Consider the following 24,509-nt stretch of genomic DNA (forward strand, 5'->3'; position numbering starts at 1 on the left):
TCTCCCCATATATTAAGGAATCAGGTTTTCCCATATGAAAGGAATATCTCCATTTCTCTTACGGCTGGGGTATGTTCTTTAGAGCGGTCTGTTCGTACTGGACATCTTCAGACACCTTCATGTTTTACTCTGTTTTCTTCTGTTTTGTGCCTTTAACACAGATATCCTCTCCCTATAGACTATAACCCAGATATCATCTCCCTGAAGAATATAACCCAGATATCCTCTCCCCATAGAATGTAACCCAGAAATCCTCTCCCTATAGACTATAACCCAGATATCCTCTCCTTATAGAATATAACCCAGATATCCTCTCCCTATAGAATATAACCCAGATATAATCTCCCTATTGAATATAACCCAGATATCCTCTCCCTATTGAATATAACCCAGATATCCTCTCCCTATAGAATATAACCCAGATATCCTCTCCCTATAGAATATAACCCAGATATAATCTCCCTATAGACTATAACCCAGATATCCTCTCCTTATAGAATATAACCCAGATATCCTCTCCCTATAGAATATAACCCAGATATAATCTCCCTATTGAATATAACCCAGATATCCTCTCCCTATTGAATATAACCCAGATATCCTCTCCCTATAGAATATAACCCAGATATCCTCTCCCTATAGAATATAACCCAGATATAATCTCCCTATTGAATATAACCCAGATATCCTCTCCCTATAGACTATAACCCAGATATCCTCTCCCTATAGAATATAACCCAGATATCCTCTCCCTATAGAATATAACCCAGATATCATCTCCCTATAGACTATAACCCAGATATCCTCTCCCTATAGAATATAACCCAGATATCCTCCTGCCTATAGACTATAACCCATATATCCTCTCCCTATAGAATATAACCCAGATATCCTCTCCCTATAGACTATAACCCAGATATCCTCTCCCTATTGAATATAACCCAGATAGCCTCTCCCTATAGAATGTAACCCAGATATCCTCTCCCTATAGAATATAACCCAGATATCCTTTCCCTATAGACTATAACCCAGATATCCTCTCCCTATAGAATGTAACCCAGATATCCTCTCCGTATAGACTATAACCCAGATATCCTCTCCCTATAGAATATAACCCAGATATCCTTTCCCTATAGACTATAACCCAGATATCCTCTCCCTATAGAATGTAACCCAGATATCCTCTCCGTATAGACTATAACCCAGATATCCTCTCCCTATAGAATATAACCCAGATATCCTTTCCCTATAGACTATAACCCAGATATCCTCTCCCTATAGAATGTAACCCAGATATCCTCTCCGTATAGACTATAACCCAGATATCCTCTCCCTATAGAATATAACCCAGATATCCTTTCCCTATAGACTATAACCCAGATATCCTCTCCCTATAGAATGTAACCCAGATATCCTTTCCCTATAGAATATAACCCAGATATCCTCTCCTTATAGACTATAACCCAGATATCCTCTCCCTATTGAATTTAACCCAGATATCCTCTCCCTATAGACTATAACCCAGATATCCTCTCCCTATAGAATATAACCCAGATATCCTCCTGCCTATAGACTATAACCCAGATATCCTCTCCCTATTGAATTTAACCCAGATATCCTCTCCTATAACCCAGATATCCTCTCCCTATTGAATTTAACCCAGATATCCTCTCAACCCTCCTTCTCTTTTTCCTCTTTAGCAGCTGAATCAGACTCTCCATGGCTCTCCTGGTCCCCATGCCCACCATCGATCTCTGTCTGACTAGACATGCTCCTGTCTCCCTCCTCCACCTCCTCCATGTCCAACACCTCCTCCTCAGTCTCCTCCTCCTGACCCAGAGTATCCGGGATGATCTCCACCTCGATCCCAGACGCATCCTCGTTCTCCTTAAACCACACTGACTTCCCTCCTTCCTTCCTTCCCCCTTGGCGAGGATGGACCTCACCCCGTCCTTGTCTCCTCCTTCTCCTCTCCCACCCCCCATAGCAGGGCTGCAGGCCGGGCCGGGCTTGGCGTGGTGGTTGGCGTACAGGCCGCAGAAGCCACAGTGGCGGTCGCTCCGGCGTCGCTCCAGGGGGATGGCTCTGCCTCTGTCCCCAGGTACAGTAGCACCTCGGCCCCTCTTGTCTACCGGCTCTGGGTGTCTGGGTCTGCAGCGCAAGGCATCACCCTCGGTACCCTGGTAGCCATCATTGGTGTACTGCAGGGTGTCTTTGGGTCTCCCTTGGGGCCTTGTCATCTTCAGACATGGAGCCAGACACTACAGACAGGATAGAAGACAGGACAGCAACCATGTTAAATCTGTCAAGTACAAGGATCTCAGGATACGGGATTTATGTGTTGTGTGTATATCATTTGGTTGAATAAATAGTAACAAAATAAATAATACAAGTAGATAAATAGTCATAAATAATAGCAATAAAGTTGTCCTACGAGTTAAAAACTGAAGCACTAGAGAGATGAGTAGAGAGAGAGAGGAGAGAGAGAGAGAGAGAGAGGAGTAGAGAGAGAGAGAGGAGTAGAGAGAGAGAGGAGTAGAGAGAGAGAGGATCTCTAGGATAGTTCAATGTCAGAGATGAGAGAGGAGTAGAGAGAGCGAGAGGTAGAGAGAGAGAGGCTAGAGAGAGAGAGGAGTAGAGAGAGAGAGGAGTAGAGAGAGAGAGGAGTAGAGAGAGAGAGAGGAGTAGAGAGAGAGAGAAAGCTGTCATTTACACACAAGTTAATGAACCATTGATCTCTAGGCATAGTTCAATGTCACAGATGCTTCTGCCTTCCCATAGCGTTAGGTTCATTCATTCTGCTTTAACACACAGAGCCCTTCTGTGAAGCACTACTCATGAATATTCAGTGAAGCTGTTCAATTCAATCAGGATAAATGCCTTGTTCACAGGCCTTCTAATCAGCGTCTAATCCTATCCAGGGTTATTCAACCAGCCATCACCACTCCATCCATCAGCCCCGGCTAGCCTGCTAACCTGGTCCCAGATCTGTTTGTTAAGTTCTGCCAAGGTGATGGCAAGACAACACAAACAGTGCTGACACTAGGTTACCTTCCTGTTAGGGCTAAGGCCGTCTCAAAAACACTCGCAGGACAGGACTTTCACCAAGTGTCATGCTGCGGGACTTCCTCAATACCAGCATTCCCCTGGGAGAAACCCACATGAAGGGCCTTCCTACTGGTGTTTACTAGTGGGGGAAACTCATCTATCATCTCTGACTTCTCCCACATACTGACCTCTGATGTCACATTCCACTGGGAGAAACCCACATGAAGGGCCTTCCTACTGGTGTTTACTAGTGGGGGAAACTCATCTATCATCTCTGACTTCTCCCACATACTGACCTCTGATGTCACATTCCACTGGGAGAAACCCACATGAAGGGCCTTCCTACTGGTGTTTACTAGTGGGGAAACTCATCTATCATCTCTGACTTCTCCCACATACTGACCTCTGATGTCACATTCCACTGGGAGAAACCCACATGAAGGGCCTTCCTACTGGTGTTTACTAGTGGGGAAACTCATCTATCATCTCTGACTTCTCCCACATACTGACCTCTGATGTCACATTCCACTGGGAGAAACCCACATGAAGGGCCTTCCTACTGGTGTTTACTAGTGGGGGAAACTCATCTATCATCTCTGACTTCTCCCACATACTGACCTCTGATGTCACATTCCACTGGGAGAAACCCACATGAAGGGCCTTCCTACTGGTGTTTACTAGTGGGGGAAACTCATCTATCATCTCTGACTTCTCCCACATACTGACCTCTGATGTCACATTCCACTGGGAGAAACCCACATGAAGGGCCTTCCTACTGGTGTTTACTAGTGGGGGAAACTCATCTATCATCTCTGACTCCTCCCACATACTGACCTCTGATGTCACATTCCACTGGGAGAAACCCACATGAAGGGCCTTCCTACTGGTGTTTACTAGTGGGGGAAACTCATCTATCGTCTCTGACTCCTCCCACATACTGACCTCTGATGTCACATACAAAGGAAATGACCTCATAACAATTTTGGCAGTTAAATACAACAATAAAACATTATTCATGAAAATAAATCATCTATTAATATGTCTTTTTGAACACTGTAATTAGTTTGCGTGTCTGAAAGCTGTGCTGTTAGTGTATGGTGGACGCTGCTTGTTTGCCATTAGCCAATCAGCATGCTCAACGTGTTTACAGCACATTAACTCATACAACTCGTTGATCCCAGTTTACAAGTCGTATTATCAGAGTTTCCCACTTGTCATGAACACAGCATCAGTTCTGAGCTGAACTCACAGAATGGTGCTGACCTCAGTTATCTTATCCAGGTTGGCGCCTCCTTTCTTCAGGCGGGAGATCAGGAAGCCAATCACGATGAAGCAGAGAACCAAGATGGCTGCCATGACCAATCCCAGAAGAGCCATGTCCCCCGCCCGGTACCCTGCCCCCGAGGGCAAAGGAACCGCCACAGCTGTAGAGGGTCAGAGGTCAGGGAAAATAATAGTCAAGGCAACCAGTCAAGATATCAATCAATCAAGTTATCAACCAACCAATCAATTTATTAATCAATCAATCCAGCTGTTACAGCAGACAATGGCCTTTGAGATGTACCTAAACTCTACTCCACTTCACTTCTACCTTGAACCCCACCAATAATACAGGCTTTAATATGGAGAGTACAGATCCTACTGTCGGTAGGAGTAGATCATCACCATAGTATATTAATACAGGCTTTAATATGGAGAGTACAGATCCTACTGTCGGTAGGAGTAGATCATCACCATAGTATATTAATACAGGCTTTAATATGGAGAGTACAGATCCTACTGTTGGTAGGAGTAGATCATCACCATAGTATATTAATGCAGGCTTTAATATGGAGAGTACAGATCCTACTGTCGGTAGGAGTAGATCATCACCATAGTATATTAATACAGGCTGTAATATGGAGAGTACAGATCCTACTGTTGGTAGGAGTAGATCATCACCATAGTATATTAATACAGGCTTTAATGTGGAGAGTACAGATCCTACTGTTGGTAGGAGTAGATCATCTGAACAATCAGTCAACAAGGGCTTATTTCCCTTTGCTGTGAGTTAACCTTCCCTTGTGGTGCTGTGTGAAAGTCTTACCTGGTATAACCAGGACAGAGAGGGCCGCTGTACCAAACTCCCCTGTAGACAGGTCCATAGCACGAATCTACACACACATCACAAGGAAAAATACAATATTATAATTTCTCGGAATGTCTCTGCAACCCCCCAGCATTAACCAAAACATTCGTCAAATCAATTATAGTAGTCTAGTAAAAGGCAGGTAACCACTCAGGTGAAGAGCGAAGGACTCTACCTTCACAACCCTCTTCAGAAGAACAATGAGGCAGGTAACCACTCAGGTGAAGAGCACAGGACTCTGCCTTCACAACCCTCTTCAGAAGAACAATGAGGCAGGTAACCACTCACCTGCAGAGCACAGGACTCTGCCTTCACAACCCTCTTCAGAAGAACAATGAGGCAGGTAACCACTCACCTGGAGAGCGAAGGACTCTGCCTTCACAACCCTCTTCAGAAGAACAATGAGGCAGGTAACCACTCACCTGCAGAGCGAAGGACTCTGCCTTCACAACCCTCTTCAGAAGAACAATGAGGCAGGTAACCACTCACCTGCAGAGCGAAGGACTCTGCCTTCACAACCCTCTTCAGAAGAACAATGAGGCAGGTAACCACTCACCTGGAGAGCGAAGGACTCTGCCTTCACAACCCTCTTCAGAAGAACAATGAGAAAGGTAACCACTCACCTGCAGAGCGAAGGACTCTGTCTTCACAATCCTCTTGAGAAGAACAAACCCTTCGTTTGTCACGTTGACATAACTGCTGTACTGCACCTCATATCTCATGTCTGGGTTTACACCCTAAAAACACACACACACACATAAACACCCACACACAAATAAAACACACACACACACACACACACAAATAAACACACACAAATAAACACACACTTAAACACCCACACACACACAAGCTGATTAAAGTTGTGTGTCAGTGTTTCAAATCCCACACAGAACAGAAGCGTAGCTACCCATAATTGCAGGTAATTGTGTCATTTCTAGGACATTCACAGTGCCAGACGAGTATGTCACTACTGTATATGAGACGTGACATTACATTTAGAGGTCCCCATGAACAAACACAGACTGAGATTGTAAGACAAGTGTCTGCTAAAAGGATTCAAATGTTAAATGTTGATCTCTTTTGACTCTTACGGTGGCAAAGTCCTCGTCTCTGGCCCTGACCCTGAAGGGTCTGTTGGAGGTTCTGTCTCGTAGGATCATGGTCTCTGGAACTGAGTTACTGTAGATGTAACCTTCATAACGCTCCTTCTCAAACCGCGGAGGGTTCCTGCTCTTCCTCAGCACCTCGATGGTGACCTGAGTCACCGCAAACTGGTCCCTGTTGGTAACCTGGGAGGCCTGGGAGAGATTGGAGAGATGGGAGAGATGGAGAGATGGGAGAGAGGGAAGAGATGGAGAGATGGGAGAGAGGGAGAGATGGAAGAGATGGAAGAGATTGGAGAGATGGAGAGAGAGGGAAGAGATGGAGAGATGGGAGAGAGTATTGTCCATCTCCAGTCCCCGAGGGCCTAGTGTCTGCAGGTTATCAAATCAAATCAAATCAAATTTATTTATATAGCCCTTCGTACATCAGCTGATATCTCAAAGTGCTGTACAGAAACCCAGCCTAACCCACTCCGCCCCCTTGTGATTAAGGTCATTGATTGGTTAGGAACTCCTGTTGTGGAGATTCTAACCAAGTGAGAAAGACTTTGTTAATTCTTCAAACAGTTTACCTTTTTTAATAAGAATGTTTTATTTTTTCTTTATTTAATAAGAATTTTTTATTTTACCTTTATTTAACCAGGCAAGTCAGTTATGAACAAATTCTTATTTTCAATGGCGGCCTCGGAACAGTGGGTTAACTGCCTGTTCAGGGGCAGAACGACAGATTTGTACCTAGTCAGCTCCCGGGTTTGAACTTGCAACCTTCCGGTTACTAGCCCAACGCTCTAGCCACTAGGCTACCCTGCCACCCCAATTGCAATAATGTAGCTGGTCGATCCCAACACTCTGAAGTGTGCTGCCGAGATATCAATCATACAGAGAATACAGAGGCCTTTTACAGCAAAGATACAACCCCTTGGTCTATATGACAAACAACAGATGTGTGGAATGGGTCAGAAGGTGACGCTTGGTATATGAGAAAGGAGCCAGATAGCATTTGCTGTGAAGACTGTTTTAATTGTATAGAAACCAGGGTTTGGCCACATCATGATCTCACTATTTATAAAGGCAACATTTAATGGATTCTATGTGCCATTAACACAAACCTTTTTTTTTATTGAAGTAGGCAAGTCAGTTATGAACACATTCTTATTTACAATGACGGCCTAGGAACAGTGGGTTAACTGCCTTGTTCAGGGGCAGAACAACAGATTTTTACCTTGTCAGCTCAGGGATTCAATCTAGCAACCTTTTGGTTACTGGTCCAACGATCTAACCACTAGTCTACCTGCTGCCCACAAAACTTGCTCTAGTTCCTGAGTATCATCATTATCATCAAAATGTCATTTGGTAACGCATATACGTAGGCCAAATAGATGAGGATCCGATTCCCTCTCAGAATCAGAGGGTTCCTCCTCTCCATTCAGCAGGGACATGACGAGAAGAACCTGGTCTTAGGGGCCAAACCCTGCTTTCTATACAAATGGAACAGTCTTCACAACAAATGTTATCTGACTGGGGGGGGACTGTTCCAATCGTATAGAAAGCAGGGTTTGTCCCCTAAGACCGTAAATGGTCGCCGTGTCCAAACACATATGGGACACAATTTGAGGGATTTTAAAGGATATTATTACTAATCAATCAGATCAGTAACCAATCAGATCAATAGGACTGTAGATGTTTTCAAAGTGAGGAGAAAAAGACAGGGAATGTTGATATTTTGAATGGAAACAAAACAAGCCTTTAGTATAGTTCTTCTCATCAGCTATCCATAGCAGAGACATCTCCTTCCTCGTACCTCACAGTACAGAAACACCAGCTCGTTCTATGTAACGCAGGCTGTAGGTTCTATCGCCGAGCCATCATGGATCAAACTGCCAGCGCCGAGCCATCATAAATCAAACTGCCAGCGCCGAGCCATCATAAATCATACTGCCAGCGCCGAGCCATCATAAATCATACTGCCAGCGCCGAGCCATCATAAATCAAACTGCCAGCGCCGAGCCATTATAAATCATACTGCCAGCGCCGAGCCATCATAAATCAAACTGCCAGCGCCGAGCCCCAGAGGCCCAGAGGCCCAGCTCAGTCCAAACTGCCAGCGCCAAGCCCCAGAGGCCCAGCTCAGTCCAAACTGCCAGCGCCAAGCCCCATAAATCAAACTGCCAGCAGTCCACACAGAAACAAAGCCAGAGTACTGAGAAACCTTATTCCATGAATAAACTGCCAGGATTAAAACATAATCTTGTAATTTTCCAGCCAAACCCCAGAGGCCCAGCTCTAGTCCAAACTGCCAGCTTTAAGCCCCAGAGCCCAGCTCAGTCCACTGTTGCCAGCCAAGCCCCAGAGGCCCAGCTCAGTCCAAATTGCCATAAGCCCCAGAGGCCCAGCTCAGTCCAAACTGCCAGCGCCAAGCCCCAGAAGCCCAGCTCAGTCCAAGTATATTAATAGGCCCAGCTTCCAAATGCCAGCGAAGTACAGATCCCTGTTGGTAGAGTAGATCATCCCAACTCAGTCCACACAGACACAGAAGAGAGAGTACTGAGAAACCTTATTCCATGAATAAACAGGATTAAAACATAATCTTGTAATTTTCTACCAAACTCCCCTAACCCGGTTGACTAGTATAATCATACAGGCTTTAATATGGAGAGTACAGATCCTACTGTTGGTAGGAGTAGATCATCACCATAGTATAGTAATACAGGCTTTAATATGGAGAGTACAGATCCTACTGTTGGTAGGAGTAGATCATCACCATAGTATATTAATACAGGCTTTAATATGGAGAGTACAGATCCTACTGTTGGTAGGAGTAGATCATCACCATAGTATATTAATACAGGCTTTAATATGGAGAGTACAGATCCTACTGTTGGTAGGAGTAGATCATCACCATAGTATAATAATACAGGCTTTAATATGGAGAGTACAGATCCTACTGTTGGTAGGAGTAGATCATCACCATAGTATATTAATACAGGCTTTAATATGGAGAGTACAGATCCTACTGTTGGTAGGAGTAGATCATCACCATAGTATATTAGTACAGGGTTTATCTAGTAGAGAGAGGTACAGATCTAGTGTTGGTAGGGAGGTAGATCATCAGAGGGATAGTATCTGTAGAGGGGCTTTAATAGAGAGAGTACAGTCTATCTAGTAGAGGGAGGTGGTCTATCTAGTAGAGGGAGGTGGTCTTCTAATATGGAGGTACTATCTAGTAGTTGGAGGGTAGTCTATCTAGTAGAGATATTAATCTAGTAGAGAGAGGGAGGTAGTCTATCTAGTACAGGGAGGTTTAACTCTTGTGAGAGGGAGGGTAATCTATTTAGTAGAGGGGTGTGGTCTATCTAGTAGAGAGAGGTAGTCTATCTAGTAGAGAGAGGGAGGTGGTCTATCTAGTAGAGGGAGGTGGTCTATCTAGTAGAGAGAGGGAGGTAGTCTATCTAGTAGAGGGAGGTGGTCTATCTAGTAGAGAGAGGGAGGTGGTCTATCTAGTAGAGAGAGGGAGGTGGTCTATCTAGTAGAGGGAGGTGGTCTATCTAGTAGAGAGAGGGAGGTAGTCTATCTAGTAGAGGGAGGTGGTCTATCTAGTAGAGGGAGGTGGTCTATCTAGTAGAGAGAGGGAGGTAGTCTATCTAGTAGAGAGAGGGAGGTGGTCTATCTAGTAGAGAGAGGGAGGTGGTCTATCTAGTAGAGAGAGGGAGGTGGTCTATCTAGTAGAGAGAGGGAGGTAGTCTATCTAGTAGAGAGAGGGAGGTGGTCTATCTAGTAGAGAGAGGGAGGTGGTCTATCTAGTAGAGAGAGGGAGGTAGTCTATCTAGTAGAGAGAGGGAGGTAGTCTATCTAGAGGGAGGTGGTCTATCTAGTAGAGAGAGGGAGGTAGTCTATCTAGTAGAGAGAGGGAGATGGTCTATCTAGTAGAGAGAGGGAGGTGGTCTATCTAGTAGAGAGAGGGAGGTGGTCTATCTAGTAGAGAGAGGGAGGTAGTCTATCTAGTAGAGAGAGGGAGGTGGTCTATCTAGTAGAGAAAGGGAGGTGGTCTATCTAGTAGAGAGAGGGAGGTGGTCTATCTAGTAGAGAGAGGGAGGTGGTCTATCTAGTAGAGAGAGGGAGGTGGTCTATCTAGTAGAGAGAGGTAGTCTATCTAGTAGAGAGAGGGAGGTGGTCTATCTAGTAGAGAGAGGGAGGTGGTCTATCTAGTAGAGGGAGGTGGTCTATCTAGTAGAGAGAGGGAGGTGGTCTATCTAGTAGAGAGAGGGAGGTGGTCTATCTAGTAGAGAGAGGGAGGTAGTCTATCTAGTAGAGGGAGGTGGTCTATCTAGTAGAGGGAGGGAGGTAGTCTGTCTAGTAGAGAGAGGGAGATGGTCTATCTAGTAGAGAGAGGGAGATGGTCTATCTAGTAGAGAGAGGGAGGTGGTCTATCTACTAGATTGAGGGAGGTAGTCTATCTAGTGAGAGAGGGAGGTAGTCTATTCCTTATATTTTTCCAGGTAAGTTGACTGAGGTAAGTTGACTGAGAACAATTACAGCAACAACCTGGGGAAAAGTTACAGGGGAGAGAAGAGGAGATGAATGAACCAATTGTGAGCTGGGGATGATTAGGTGACCATGATGGTATGAAGGCCATTGGGAATTTAGTCAGGACACCAGGGTTAACACGCCTACTCTTATGATAAGTGCCATGGGATCTTTAGTGACCACAGAGCGTCAGGACACCTGTTTAACATCCCATCTGAAAGACGGCACCCTACACAGGGCAGTGTCCCCAATCACTGCCCTGGGGTATAGGGATATATTTGTTTAGACCAGAGGAAAGAGTGCCTCCTACTGGCCCTCCAGCATCACTTCCAGCAGCATCTGGACTCCCATCCAGGGACCAACCCTGCTTAGCTTCAGAAGCAAGCCAGCAGCATCTGGTCTCCCATCCAGGACCAACCCTGCTTAGCTTCAGAAGCAAGCCAGCAGCACCTGGACTCCCATCCAGGGACCGACCAGGACCAACCCTGTTCAGCTTCAGAAGCAAGCCAGCAGTGGTATGCAGGGTGGTATGCTGGGTGGTATGCAGGGTGGTATGCTGGGTGGTATGCAGGGTGGTATGCAGGGTGGTATGCAGGGTGGGATGCAGGGTGGTATGCAGGGTGGTATGCAGGGTGGTATGCTGGGTGGTATGCAGGGTGGTATGCAGGGCTGGGTGGTATGCTGGGTGGTATGCAGGGTGGTATGCAGGGTGGTATGCTGGGTGGATGCAGGGTGGTATGCAGGGTGGTATGCTGGGTGGTATGCAGGGTGGTATGCAAGGTGGTATGCTGGGTGGTATGCTGGGTGGTATGCAGGGTGGTATGCAGGGTGGTATGCTGGGTGGTATGCAGGGTGGTATGCAGGGTGGTATGCAGGGTGGTATGCTGGGTGGTATGCAGGGTGGTATGCAGGGTGGTATGCAGGGTGGTATGCTGGGTGGTATGCTGGGTGGTATGCTGGGTGGTATCCAGGGTGGTATGCTGCTGGCTGTCTGTAGTCTCCTGTGACAGACTGTTCAGATAAACATCAAATAGCATGAGCAGCACACGCAAGATTTAGTTCTGGGTTTCCAGATTACTATATCATAAACTAGATAAACTATGTCCTAAACTAAATAAACTATGTCATAAACTAGATGAACTATGTCCTAAACTAAATAAACTATGTCATAAACTAGATGAACTATGTCATAAACTAGATAAACTATGTCATAAACTAGATGAACTATGTCATAAACTAGATAAACTATGTCATAAACTAGATAAACTATGTCCTAAACTAGATAAACTATGTCCTAAACTAGATAAACTATGTCCTAAACTAGATAAACTATGTCATAAACTAGATGAACTATGTCATAAACTAGATAAACTATGTCATAAACTAGATAAACTATGTCATAAACTAGATAAACTATGTCATAAACTAGATAAACTATGTCATAAACTATGTCATAAACTAGATAAACTATGTCATAAACTAGATAAACTATGTCATAAACTAGATAAACTATGTCCTAAACTAGATAAACTATGTCATAAACTAGATAAACGATGTCCTAAACTAGATAAACTATGTTATAAACTAGATAAACTATGTCCTAAACTAGATAAACTATGTCATAAACTAGATAAACTATGTCATAAACTAGATAAACTATGTCATAAACTAGATAAACTATGTCCTAAACTAGATAAACTATGTCATAAACTAGATAAACTATGTCATAAACTAGATAAACTATGCCCTAAACTAGATAAACTATGTCATAAACTAGATGAACTATGTCATAAACTAGATAAACTATGTCATAAACTAGATAAACTATGTCATAAACTAGATAAACTATGTCATAAACTAGATAAACTATGTCATAAACTAGATAAACTATGTTATAAACTAGATTAACTATGTCATAAACTAGATAAACTATGTCATAAACTAGATAAACTATGTTATAAACTAGATTAACTATGTTATAAACTAGATTAACTATGTCATAAACTAGATAAACTATGTCAAAAACTAGAATTCTTCTCAAACCCAAATAAGATCAGAACAAGTCACCACAATGTATTTTATATTAGTGACTTTTAGAAATATATTTTGGAAAGTTTATAGCTACTTTATGAACTATATGTTTATTAAAATGTAGTCTGAAACCCGAAATTATGTTCTAGTAAGTTGATCTCATTCATCATCATTTGAAAAGATCCATGATCTGAAGATCAATTTCAATGTTGAACACAATCATAGCTTTCAATCGATGATATGCCAAAAGAAGTAATTGAGTGCACAGATGGAGATACTGATTGAAAAGACATCTCTTACCAGGACAGTGAGGGTTATTGGGCCTGCTATGTCTGCCGCTTTGGCCATGGAGATGTTCCCCGTCTCCTCATCGATCTGGAAGATGCTGCCTTCATTCCCTGGGAGGGAAAGATGCACAAACCGTGAAGTCAAGATCAGTTTGCTATGAGATACAGAGGAGAAACCGTGAAGTCAAGATCAGTCTGCTATGAGATACAGAGGAGAAACCGTGAAGTCAATATCAGTCTGCTATGAGATACAGAAGAGCAACCGTGAAGTCAAGATCAGTCTGCTATGAGATACAGAGGAGAAACCGTGAAGTCAAGATCAGTCTGCTATGAGATACAGAGGAGAAACCGTGAAGTCAAGATCAGTCTGCTATGAGATACAGAGGAGGAACCGTGAAGTCAAGATCAGTCTGCTATGAGATACAGAGGAGAAACCGTGAAGTCAAGATCAGTCTGCTATGAGATACAGAGGAGAAACCGTGAAGTCAAGATCAGTCTGCTATGAGATACAGAGGAGAAACCGTGAAGTCAAGATCAGTCTGCTATGAGATACAGAGGAGAAACCAGTATGATGATATCTGATCAATTATGATATATTTTTATAATATAGAATACTTTGTGGTCATACGCACATCCTTATGAAAAACGTTGATGCTCAGCTGAAATTGAGAGATAAGAGATAACAAGAGAACAGGAGAAAGGAAGTCCCCAGTATATGATATCTGATCAATTATGATATATTTTTATAATATAGAAATACTTTGAACATTAAAACTAGATAACTGGGAGGAGAACATCTAGATACTGTGAGGAGAACATCGACACTAGATTACTGTAGGAGAACATTAAAACTAGATAACTTGAGGAGAACTCAACTGAACATTAGATTACTGAGATAGATTAGAGATAAAACTAGATAACTGTGAGGAGAACATCGACACTAGATTACTGTGAGGAGAACAGGAGGAGAACATCAACACTAGATTACTGGGAGGAGAACATTAGATTACTGTGAGGAGAACATGCACTAGATTGTGAGGAGAACATCGACACTAGATTACTGTGAGGAGAACATCAACACTAGATTACTGGATAACAGAACATTAAAACTAGATAACTGTGAGGAGAACATCTTCATCAAAACTAGATTACTGTGAGGAGAACATCAACACTAGATTACTGTGAGGAGAACATCAAAACTAGATTACTGTGAGGAGAACATCAAAACTAGATTACTGTGAGGAGAACATTAAAACTAGATAACTGTGAGGAGAACATCAAAACTAGATTACTGTGAGGAGAACATTAAAACTAGATAACTGTGAGGAGAACATCGACACTAGATTACTGTGAGGAGAACATCAACACTAGATTACTGTGAGGAGAACATCAAAACTAGATTACTGTGAGGAGAACATCAAAACTAGATAACTGTGAGGAGAACATACTAGATTACTGTGAGGAGAACATCAACACTAGATTACATCAACACTAGATTACTGTGAGGAGAACATCAACACTAGATTACTGTGAGGAGAACATCAACACTAGATTACTGTGAGGAGAACATCAACACTAGATTACTGTGAGGAGAACATCAACACTAGATTACTGTGAGGAGAACATCAACACTAGATTACTGTGAGGAGAACATCAACACTAGATTACTGTGAGGAGAACATCAACACTAGATTACTGTGAGGAGAACATCAACACTAGATTACTGTGAGGAGAACATCAACACTAGATTACTGTGAGGAGAACATCAACACTAGATTACTGTGAGGAGAACATCAACACTAGATTACTGTGAGGAGAACATCAACACTAGATTACTGGGAGGAGAACATCAACACTAGATTACTGTGAGGAGAACATCAACACTAGATTACTGTGAGGAGAACATCAACACTAGATTACTGTGAGGAGAACATCAACATAGATTACATCAACACTAGATTACTGGGAGAGAACATCAACACTAGATTACTGTGAGGAGAACATCAACACTAGATTACTGAGGAGAACATCAACACTAGATTACTGGAGGAGAACATCAACACTAGATTACTGTGAGGAGAACATCAACACTAGATTACTGTGAGGAGAACATCAACACTAGAACAACAACACTAGATTACTGTGAGGAGAACATCAACACTAGATTACTGTTCAACACTAGATTACTGTGAGGAGAACATCGACACTAGATTACTGTGAGGAGAACATCAACACTAGATTACTGGGAGGAGAACATCAACACTAGATTACTGTGAGGAGAACATCAACACTAGATTACTGTGAGGAGAACATCAACACTAGATTACTGTGAGGAGAACATCAACACTAGATTACTGTGAGGAGAACATTGACACTAGATTACTGTGAGGAGAACATTGACACTAGATTACTGTGAGGAGAACATAAAGACCTGTTGTACCTCTAAGTATCCTGTAGTTGATGATCTCACTCCTGTTTCTGTCTCCATCCTTGGCGTATAACGGACCAGGCTCCAGAGATAAAGCACCGTCCTGTGGACAACAACAGACCAGGGTTCAGAGATGAAAGCACTGTCCTGAGAAACAACAAAGGTGCAGAGATCACACCTCTCTCTGTCAGGTACACAGATATACTGACCACATCTCTCTGTTCAGGTACACAGATATACAGTATCACACCTCTCCTGTTCAGGTACACAGATATACAGACCACCTCTCTCTGTTCAGGTACACAGATATACTGATCAGTAACCTCTACTGTTCAGGTACACAGATATACTGTATCACACCTCTCTCTGTTCAACAGATATACTGTATCACACCTCTCTGTTCTGTTCAGGTACATCACAGTTCATACACAGATATACTGTATCACACCTCTCTCTGTTCAGGTACACAGATATACTGTATCACACCTCTCTCTGTTCAGGTACACAGATATACTGTATCACACCTCTCTCTGTTCAGGTACACAGATATACTGTATCACACCTCTCTCTGTTCAGGTACAGATATACTGTACACAGATATACTGTACACAGATATACATCACACCTCTCTCTGTTCTACACAGATCTCTGTTCAGGTACACACAGATATGTTCAGGTACACAGATATATCACACCTCTCTCTGTTCAGGTACACAGATATACTGTATCACACCTCTCTCTGTTCAGGTACACAGATATACTGTATCACACACTCTCTCTGTTCAGTATCACACCTCTCTCTGTTCAGGTACACAGATATACTGTAGATATACTGTAACACCTCTCTCTGTTCAGGTACACAGATATACTGTTCACACCTCTCTCTGTTCAGGTACACAGATATACTGTATCACACCTCTCTCTGTTCAGGTACACAGATATACTGTATCACACCTCTCTCTGTTCAGGTACACAGATATACTGTATCAGGTACACACCTCTCTCTGTTCAGGTACACAGATATACTGTATCACACCTCTCTCTGTTCAGGTACACAGATATACTGTATCACACCTCTCTCTGTTCAGGTACACAGATATACTGTATCACACTCTCCTGTTCAGGTACACTCTCTGTTCAGGTACACAGATATACTGTATCACACCTCTCTCTGTTCAGGTACACAGATATACTGTATCACACCTCTCTCTGTTCAGGTACACAGATATACTGTATCACACCTCTCTCTGTTCAGGTACACAGATATACTGTATCACACCTCTCTCTGTTCAGGTACACAGATATACTGTATCACACCTCTCTCTGTTCAGGTACACAGATATACTGTATCACACCTCTCTCTGTTCAGGTACACAGATATACTGTATCACACCTCTCTCTGTTCAGGTACACAGATATACTGTATCACACCTCTCTCTGTTCAGGTACACAGATATACTGTATCACACCTCTCTCTGTTCAGGTACACAGATATACTGTATCACACCTCTCTCTGTTCAGGTACACAGATATACTGTATCACACCTCTCTCTGTTCAGGTACACAGATATACTGTATCACACCTCTCTCTGTTCAGGTACACAGATATACTGTAACACAACTCTCTCTGTTCAGGTACACAGATATACTGTACACAGATATACTGTATCACACCTCTCTCTGTTCAGGTACACAGATATACTGTATCACACCTCTCTCTGTTCAGGTACACAGATATACTGTATCACACCTCTCTCTGTTCATGTACACAGATATACTGTAACACACACATCTCTCTGTTCAGGTACACAGATATACTGTAACACACCTCTCTCTGTTCAGGTACACAGATATACTGTATCACACACCTCTCTCTGTTCAGGTACACAGATATACTGTATCACACCTCTCTCTGTTCAGGTACACAGATATACTGTATCACACACCTCCTTCTCTGTGAGGTTGACCTTTGCCCTGTAGCCGGAGCTGACACACAGTTTGGCTATCCCCAGGTTGGTTCTGACACAGGGCTGGAACCACGGTGGACGGTTGTCAACGTCCTTCACGTTAACCGTGATGGTCACCACGGCAGTGAACGAAGGCTCGCCGGACTCAGAAACGTTATACGTATCCTGGGAAATGGTATTAATAGATTGTCAAGGAAGGTCAAAGGGCATTGAGCTGAGGACAGCAGATCCTGTTTCTCTACTACAGGATTATGTTATTTTAAAGATTCTAGTATATTTCTAGAATACTTTACAGATTAGAGTATATTTCTTGAATACTTTACAGATTAGAGTATATTTCTTGAATACTTTACAGATTCTAGTATATTTCTGGAATACTTTACAGATTCTAGTATATTTCTTGAATACTTTACAGATTCTAGTATATTTCTTGAATACTTTACAGATTCTAGTATATTTCTTGAATACTTTACAGATTCTAGTATATTTCTTGAATACTTTACAGACTCTAGGATATTTCTTGAATACGTTAAAGATTCTAGTACATTTCTTGAATACTTTACAGATTCTAGTATATTTCTTGAATATTTTACAGATTCTAGTATATTTATTTAATACTTTACAGATTCTAGTATATTTCTTGAATACTTTACAGATTCTGGTATATTAATTGAATACTTTACAGATTCTAGTATATTTCTTGAATACTTTACAGACTAGGATATTTCTTGAATACGTTAAAGATTCTAGTACATTTCTTGAATACTTTACAGACTAGTATATTTCTTGAATACTTTTTACAGATTCTAGTATATTTATTGAATACTTTACAGATTCTAATATATTTATTGAATACTTTACAGATTCTAGTATATTTATTGAACATTTTACAGATTCTAGTATATTTCTTGAATACTTTACAGATTCTAATATATTTATTGAATACTTTACAGATTCTAGTATATTTATTGAACATTTACAGATTCTAGTATATTTCTTTAATACTTTACAGATTCTAGTATATTTATTGAATACTTTACAGATTCTAGTATATTTCTTTAATACTTTACAGATTCTAGTATACTAATTGAATATTTTACAGATTCTAGTATACTAATTTAATATTTTACAGACTCTAGGATATTTCTTGAATATTTTACAGACTCTAGGATATTTCTTGAATACTTTACAGATTCTAGTATATTTCTTGAATACTTCACAGACTAGTATATTTATTGAATACTTTACAGATTCTAGTATATTTATTGAATACTTTACAGATTCTAGTATATTTATTGAATACTTTACAGATTCTAGTATATTTATTGAATACTTTACAGATTCTAGTATATTTATTGAATACTTTACAGATTCTAGTATATTTATTGAATACTTTACAGATTCTAGTATATTTATTGAATACTTTACAGATTCTAGTATATTTATTGAATACTTTACAGATTCTAGTATATTTATAGAATACTTTACAGATTCTAGTATATTTATTGAATACTTTACAGATTCTAGTATATTTATTGAATACTTTGTAATCCCATTTGACATAAACAGTAGGGCAGAATGTAAACAACAGTATACCTGTACATGTAAGACCAGGGAGATCTTTTGGACGGAGTCGTAGTCGATGATGTTTTGTACCAGTATGTTGGGGGTGTTGGCATTCTCCAGTCGTAGATACCTGTTCTGGTGACACCAACAATGACAAACGTGTTTAATCTTCTAACTGCTGAGCAATGATTTGACTGAACCTTTATTTATACCAGGTTTGTCTTGTTGAGAAAAAAATATATCTATTTTTCAGGAGAGACCTGTACCAAGACAGCAGCATCAACAGATCAGTGATAGTGTTCATCTGTGATGGAGGGAAGGTCTTACCGTGGCTGACTCTAAACGATAGTACAGGGGCTCAGAGTCAATGTCTGTGGCCTCTATCCGACCAACACTAGTGTTCACAGGAGTCAGCTGTGGGAGAGAGAGGGCTCAGAGTCAATGTCTGTGGCCTCTATCCGACCAACACTGGTGTTCATAGGAGTCAGCTGTGGGAGAGAGAGGGCTCAGAGTCAATGTCTGTGGCCTCTATCTGACCAACACTGGTGTTCATAGGAGTCAGCTGTGGGAGAGAGAGGGCTCAGAGTCAATGTCTGTGGCCTCTATCTGACCAACACTGGTGTTCATAGGAGTCAGCTGTGGGGAGAGAGAGGGCTCAGAGTCAATGTCTGTGGCCTCTATCTGACCAACACTGGTGTTCATAGGAGTCAGCTGTGGGAGAGAGAGGGCTCAGAGTCAACATATTATATTACAGAAATGTTACTTCATGGAAATGTACCGATATGGAAAGTTTATTCATACAAACTGATGTGGTATTGTATGAAGGGTGCAAGTAGTTAATTACTATTGTCATCATAACATAATCACCATGGTATTGTTGGGCCCACGGAGAAGTGTCTAATGCTGTAAGGTACATAGTAAATAGAAGAAGGTCTCACCTCGTTCACCTGGAGAAGGTAATGACTCTGAGAGAAGTAAGGTACATAGTAAATAGAAGAAGGTCTCACCTCGTTCACCTGGAGAATGTAATGACTCTGAGTGAAGTAAGGTACATAGTAAATAGAAGAAGGTCTCACCTCGTTCACCTGGAGAAGGTAATGACTCTGAGAGAAGTAAGGTACATAGTAAATAGAAGAAGGTCTCACCTCGTTCACCTGGAGAAGGTAATGACTCTGAGCGAAGTTTGGAGGATTATCGTTCACATTTTCAATGAAAACTTCAACAGACACGTTCACCTTAGAAAAGAGGGAATCGTTATTAGTTGACATTTGAAAGCAGCAAAGCATTTTATAGAACCTACTTATTTTATAGAGTTGAAGATTTGATGTGAAAGCAACCGGACATTTACACATTGAAGTTCTTCACCCATAGAGAGCAGAAATATGGTTTGACCTTTGGTTTGACAGGCACAGCCCAGAAATAGAGAGACCAACTGATGCTTAGGATTCCAGAGCCCTATTCCCTATATAGTGGTACTACTATAGACCAGAGCCCTATTCCCTATATAGTGCACTACTTTAGACCAGAGCCCTATTCCCTATATAATGGTACTACTATAGACCAGAGCCCTATTCCCTATATAGTGGTACTACTATAGACCAGAGCCCTATTCCCTATATAGTGCACTACTTTAGACCAGAGCCCTATTCCCTATATAATGGTACTACTATAGACCAGAGCCCTATTCCCTATATAGTGCACAACTTTAGACCAGAGCCCTATTCCCTATATAATGGTACTACTATAGACCAGAGCCCTATTCCCTATATACTGGTACTACTATAGACCAGAGCCCTAATCCCTATATAGTGCACTACTTTAGACCAGAGCCCTATTCCCTATATAATGAACTACTTTAGACCAGAGCCCTATTCCCTATATACTTTAGACCAGAGCCCTATTCCCTATATAGTGGTACTACTATAGACCAGAGCCCTATTCCCTATATAGTGGTACTACTATAGACCAGAGCCCTATTCCCTATATAGTGGTACTACTATAGACCAGAGCCCTATTCCCTATATAGTGGTACTACTATAGACCAGAGCCCTATAAGGTACAATTTGGGACATAACCCATGACGATGAGACATATCATCCCTACTACTCACTGATCTGGAGCCAGTTCTGTTGCAGCGCACCCGGACCCACAGAGCATCATCCACACGGGGCAGAGACTGGGAAACAAACACAAATGCAGCAGCTGTTATTTCACACCACAGACAGAATGCCTCATTGTCCCTCCACCTTTCTTTTGACCTTTTCTTTTTTGTCAATGGAAAAATGACCTTTGACCCCGGTAACTGAGTCAGTTCATGGCAACGTTCCAGGCCAACTACTCTACTTTGCAGTCGACATGCAAGCCATATCTCACACCACTAGCTGAACTTGTCCAAGAAGAAAACACAGATTTAAAATAAATGCACTTTGTGACATGTTAAAAATTGCTATGAATGTTAAGTTCTGACGCTGAGTTCTGATCCAGGATCAGCCCCCCCAAGCTTGTATTCTTTGTATTCTACAAAGCAAAACGGATCCTAGATCAGCTTGATACATTGCCCCTGAGCTCTCACCTCAAAGTCCAGTCCTCTCTTGGCGATGAGGTCCGTCCCCCGCAGGTAGAAAGCCTCCACAGGGTTCTCCGTGATGGTCAGCTGAACATCATCACTACAGGTGATTCTGGCTACTAGAACGTCCACAGTGCTGTTCTCTTTTATAGATACAGGGTCAGGAGAAACTGTACAGACTGAGAGAGATGTGAAACAGACACAGATACAGGGGTCAGGAGAAACTGTACAGACTGAGAGAGATATCAAACAGACACAGATACAGGGGTCAGGAGAAACTGTACAGACTGAGAGAGATATCAAACAGACACAGATACAGGGGTCAGGAGAAACTGTACAGACTGAGAGAGATGTGAAACAGACACAGATACAGGGGTCAGGAGAAACTGTACAGACTGAGAGAGATATCAAACACAGGTACAGGGGTCAGGAGAAACTGTACAGACTGAGAGAGATGTCAAACAGACACAGGTACAGGGGTCAGGAGAAACTGTACAGACTGAGAGAGATGTGAAACAGACACAGATACAGGGGTCAGGAGAAACTGTACAGACTGAGAGAGATATCAAACAGACACAGGTACAGGGGTCAGGAGAAACTGTACAGACTGAGAGAGATATCAAACAGACACAGATACAGGGGTCAGGAGAAACTGTACAGACTGAGAGAGATGTGAAACAGACACAGATACAGGGGTCAGGAGAAACTGTACAGACTGAGAGAGATGTGAAACAGACACAGATACAGGGGTCAGGAGAAACTGTACAGACTGAGAGAGATGTCAAACAGACACAGATACAGGGGTCAGGAGAAACTGTGCAGACTGAGAGAGATGTGAAACAGACATAGGTACAGGGGTCAGGAGAAACTGTACAGACTGAGAGAGATGTGAAACAGACACAGATACAGGGGTCAGGAGAAACTGTACAGACTGAGAGAGATGTGAAACAGACACAGATACAGGGGTCAGGAGAAACTGTACAGACTGAGAGAGATATCAAACAGACATAGGTACAGGGGTCAGGAGAAACTGTACAGACTGAGAGAGATGTGAAACAGACACAGATACAGGGGTCAGGAGAAACTGTACAGACTGAGAGAGATATCAAACAGACATAGGTACAGGGGTCAGGAGAAACTATACAGACTGAGAGAGATGTCAAACAGACACAGATACAGGGGTCAGGAGAAACTGTACAGACTGAGAGAGATGTGAAACAGACAGATACAGGGGTCAGGAGAAACTGTACAGACTGAGAGAGATGTGAAACAGACACAGATACAGGGGTCAGGAGAAACTGTACAGACTGAGAGAGATGTGAAACAGACACAGATACAGGGGTCAGGAGAAACTGTACAGACTGAGAGAGATATCAAACAGACACAGGTACAGGGGTCAGGAGAAACTGTGCAGACTGAGAGAGATGTGAAACAGACACAGATACAGGGGTCAGGAGAAACTGTACATACAGAGAGATGTGACGATGAGAAAGGAGGTGAAACAGATACAGATTAAGGGTTGGGGTTCCATTTACATTCAGTTCATTCAGAAAGTACAAGACATTGGAATTGGCTGAATTTGAAAATGGATTGACCTCAGACATGCACACAAACAACAACAAACTATGGTGAAGGAGGTGTGTCTACAGGTACACAGTATTAATGGAGGTGTAGTGGAGGAGGCGTGTCTACAGATACACTGTATTAATGGAGGTGTGGTGGAGGAGGCGTGTCTACAGGTACACTGTATTAATGGAGGTGTAGTGGAGGAGGCGTGTCTACAGATACACTGTATTAATGGAGGTGTGGTGGAGGAGGCGTGTCTACAGATACACTGTATTAATGGAGGTGTGGTGGAGGAGGTGTGTCTACAGATACACTGTATTAATGGAGATGTGGTGAAGGAGGCGTGTCTACAGGTACACTGTATTAATGGAGGTGTGGTGAAGGAGGCGTGTCTACAGATACACTGTATTAATGGAGGTGTGGTGGAGGAGGCGTGTCTACAGATACACTGTATTAATGGAGGTGTGGTGGAGGAGGCGTGTCTACAGATACACTGTATTAATGGAGATGTGGTGAAGGAGGCGTGTCTACAGGTACACTGTATTAATGGAGGTGTGGTGAAGGAGGCGTGTCTACAGATACACTGTATTAATGGAGGTGTGGTGGAGGAGGCGTGTCTACAGATACACTGTATTAATGGAGGTGTGGTGGAGGAGGCGTGTCTACAGATACACTGTATTAATGGAGGTGTGGTGGAGGAGGTGTGTCTACAGGTACACTGTATTACTGAAGGTGTGGTGGAGGAGGTGTGTCTATAGAAACACTGTATTAATGGAGGTGTGGTGGAGGAGGTGTGTCTATAGATACACTGTATTAATGAAGGTGTGATGGAGGAGGTGTGTCTATAGAAACACTGTATTACTGAAGGTGTGGTGGAGGAGGTGTGTCTATAGATACACTGTATTAATGAAGGTGTGGTGGAGGAGGTGTGTCTATAGAAACACTGTATTAATGGAGGTGTGGTGGAGGAGGTGTGTCTATAGATACACTGTATTAATGAAGGTGTGATGGAGGAGGTGTGTCTATAGAAACACTGTATTACTGAAGGTGTGGTGGAGGAGGTGTGTCTATAGATACACTGTATTAATGAAGGTGTGATGGAGGAGGTGTGTCTATAGATACACTGTATTAATGAAGGTGTGATGGAGGAGGTGTATCTACACTGTATTCTGACCTCGACTTAATTCCCTCAGAATTCCACCACCTTTATGCGCCAGGAAACCATGAATAAGGTCTAGCGAACCTGTCAGTTCCAAGTGGAAAAAATAATATACTTTTTTTCTCTCTATATA

General features: G+C 42.3%; 1 protein-coding gene across 1 annotated transcript in view; it reads right to left on the reverse strand.

The window, feature by feature from the left end:
- Nucleotides 1–26: 26 nt before the first annotated feature.
- Nucleotides 27–24,509, reverse strand: part of cdhr5a (cadherin-related family member 5a) — a 31,121-nt gene continuing 6,638 nt past the window's right edge. The window contains exons 2-14 of the mRNA XM_042318397.1: nucleotides 21,658–21,830; nucleotides 21,196–21,261; nucleotides 20,231–20,320; nucleotides 19,413–19,499; nucleotides 19,116–19,220; nucleotides 17,499–17,684; nucleotides 15,565–15,655; nucleotides 13,138–13,235; nucleotides 6,271–6,477; nucleotides 5,800–5,913; nucleotides 5,135–5,201; nucleotides 4,312–4,472; nucleotides 27–2,261 (exon numbers count right to left, since the gene is read on the reverse strand). Of these exons, the coding sequence (XP_042174331.1) occupies nucleotides 1,605–2,261; nucleotides 4,312–4,472; nucleotides 5,135–5,201; nucleotides 5,800–5,913; nucleotides 6,271–6,477; nucleotides 13,138–13,235; nucleotides 15,565–15,655; nucleotides 17,499–17,684; nucleotides 19,116–19,220; nucleotides 19,413–19,499; nucleotides 20,231–20,320; nucleotides 21,196–21,261; nucleotides 21,658–21,830 (2,102 nt within the window). The 3' untranslated portion in view covers nucleotides 27–1,604. The remainder of the gene's footprint in view (nucleotides 2,262–4,311; nucleotides 4,473–5,134; nucleotides 5,202–5,799; nucleotides 5,914–6,270; nucleotides 6,478–13,137; nucleotides 13,236–15,564; nucleotides 15,656–17,498; nucleotides 17,685–19,115; nucleotides 19,221–19,412; nucleotides 19,500–20,230; nucleotides 20,321–21,195; nucleotides 21,262–21,657; nucleotides 21,831–24,509) is intronic.

Source organism: Oncorhynchus tshawytscha, unplaced genomic scaffold, assembly GCF_018296145.1.
Source record: "Oncorhynchus tshawytscha isolate Ot180627B unplaced genomic scaffold, Otsh_v2.0 Un_scaffold_1349_pilon_pilon, whole genome shotgun sequence".
In the NCBI taxonomy this organism is placed as follows: Eukaryota; Metazoa; Chordata; class Actinopteri; order Salmoniformes; family Salmonidae; genus Oncorhynchus; species Oncorhynchus tshawytscha.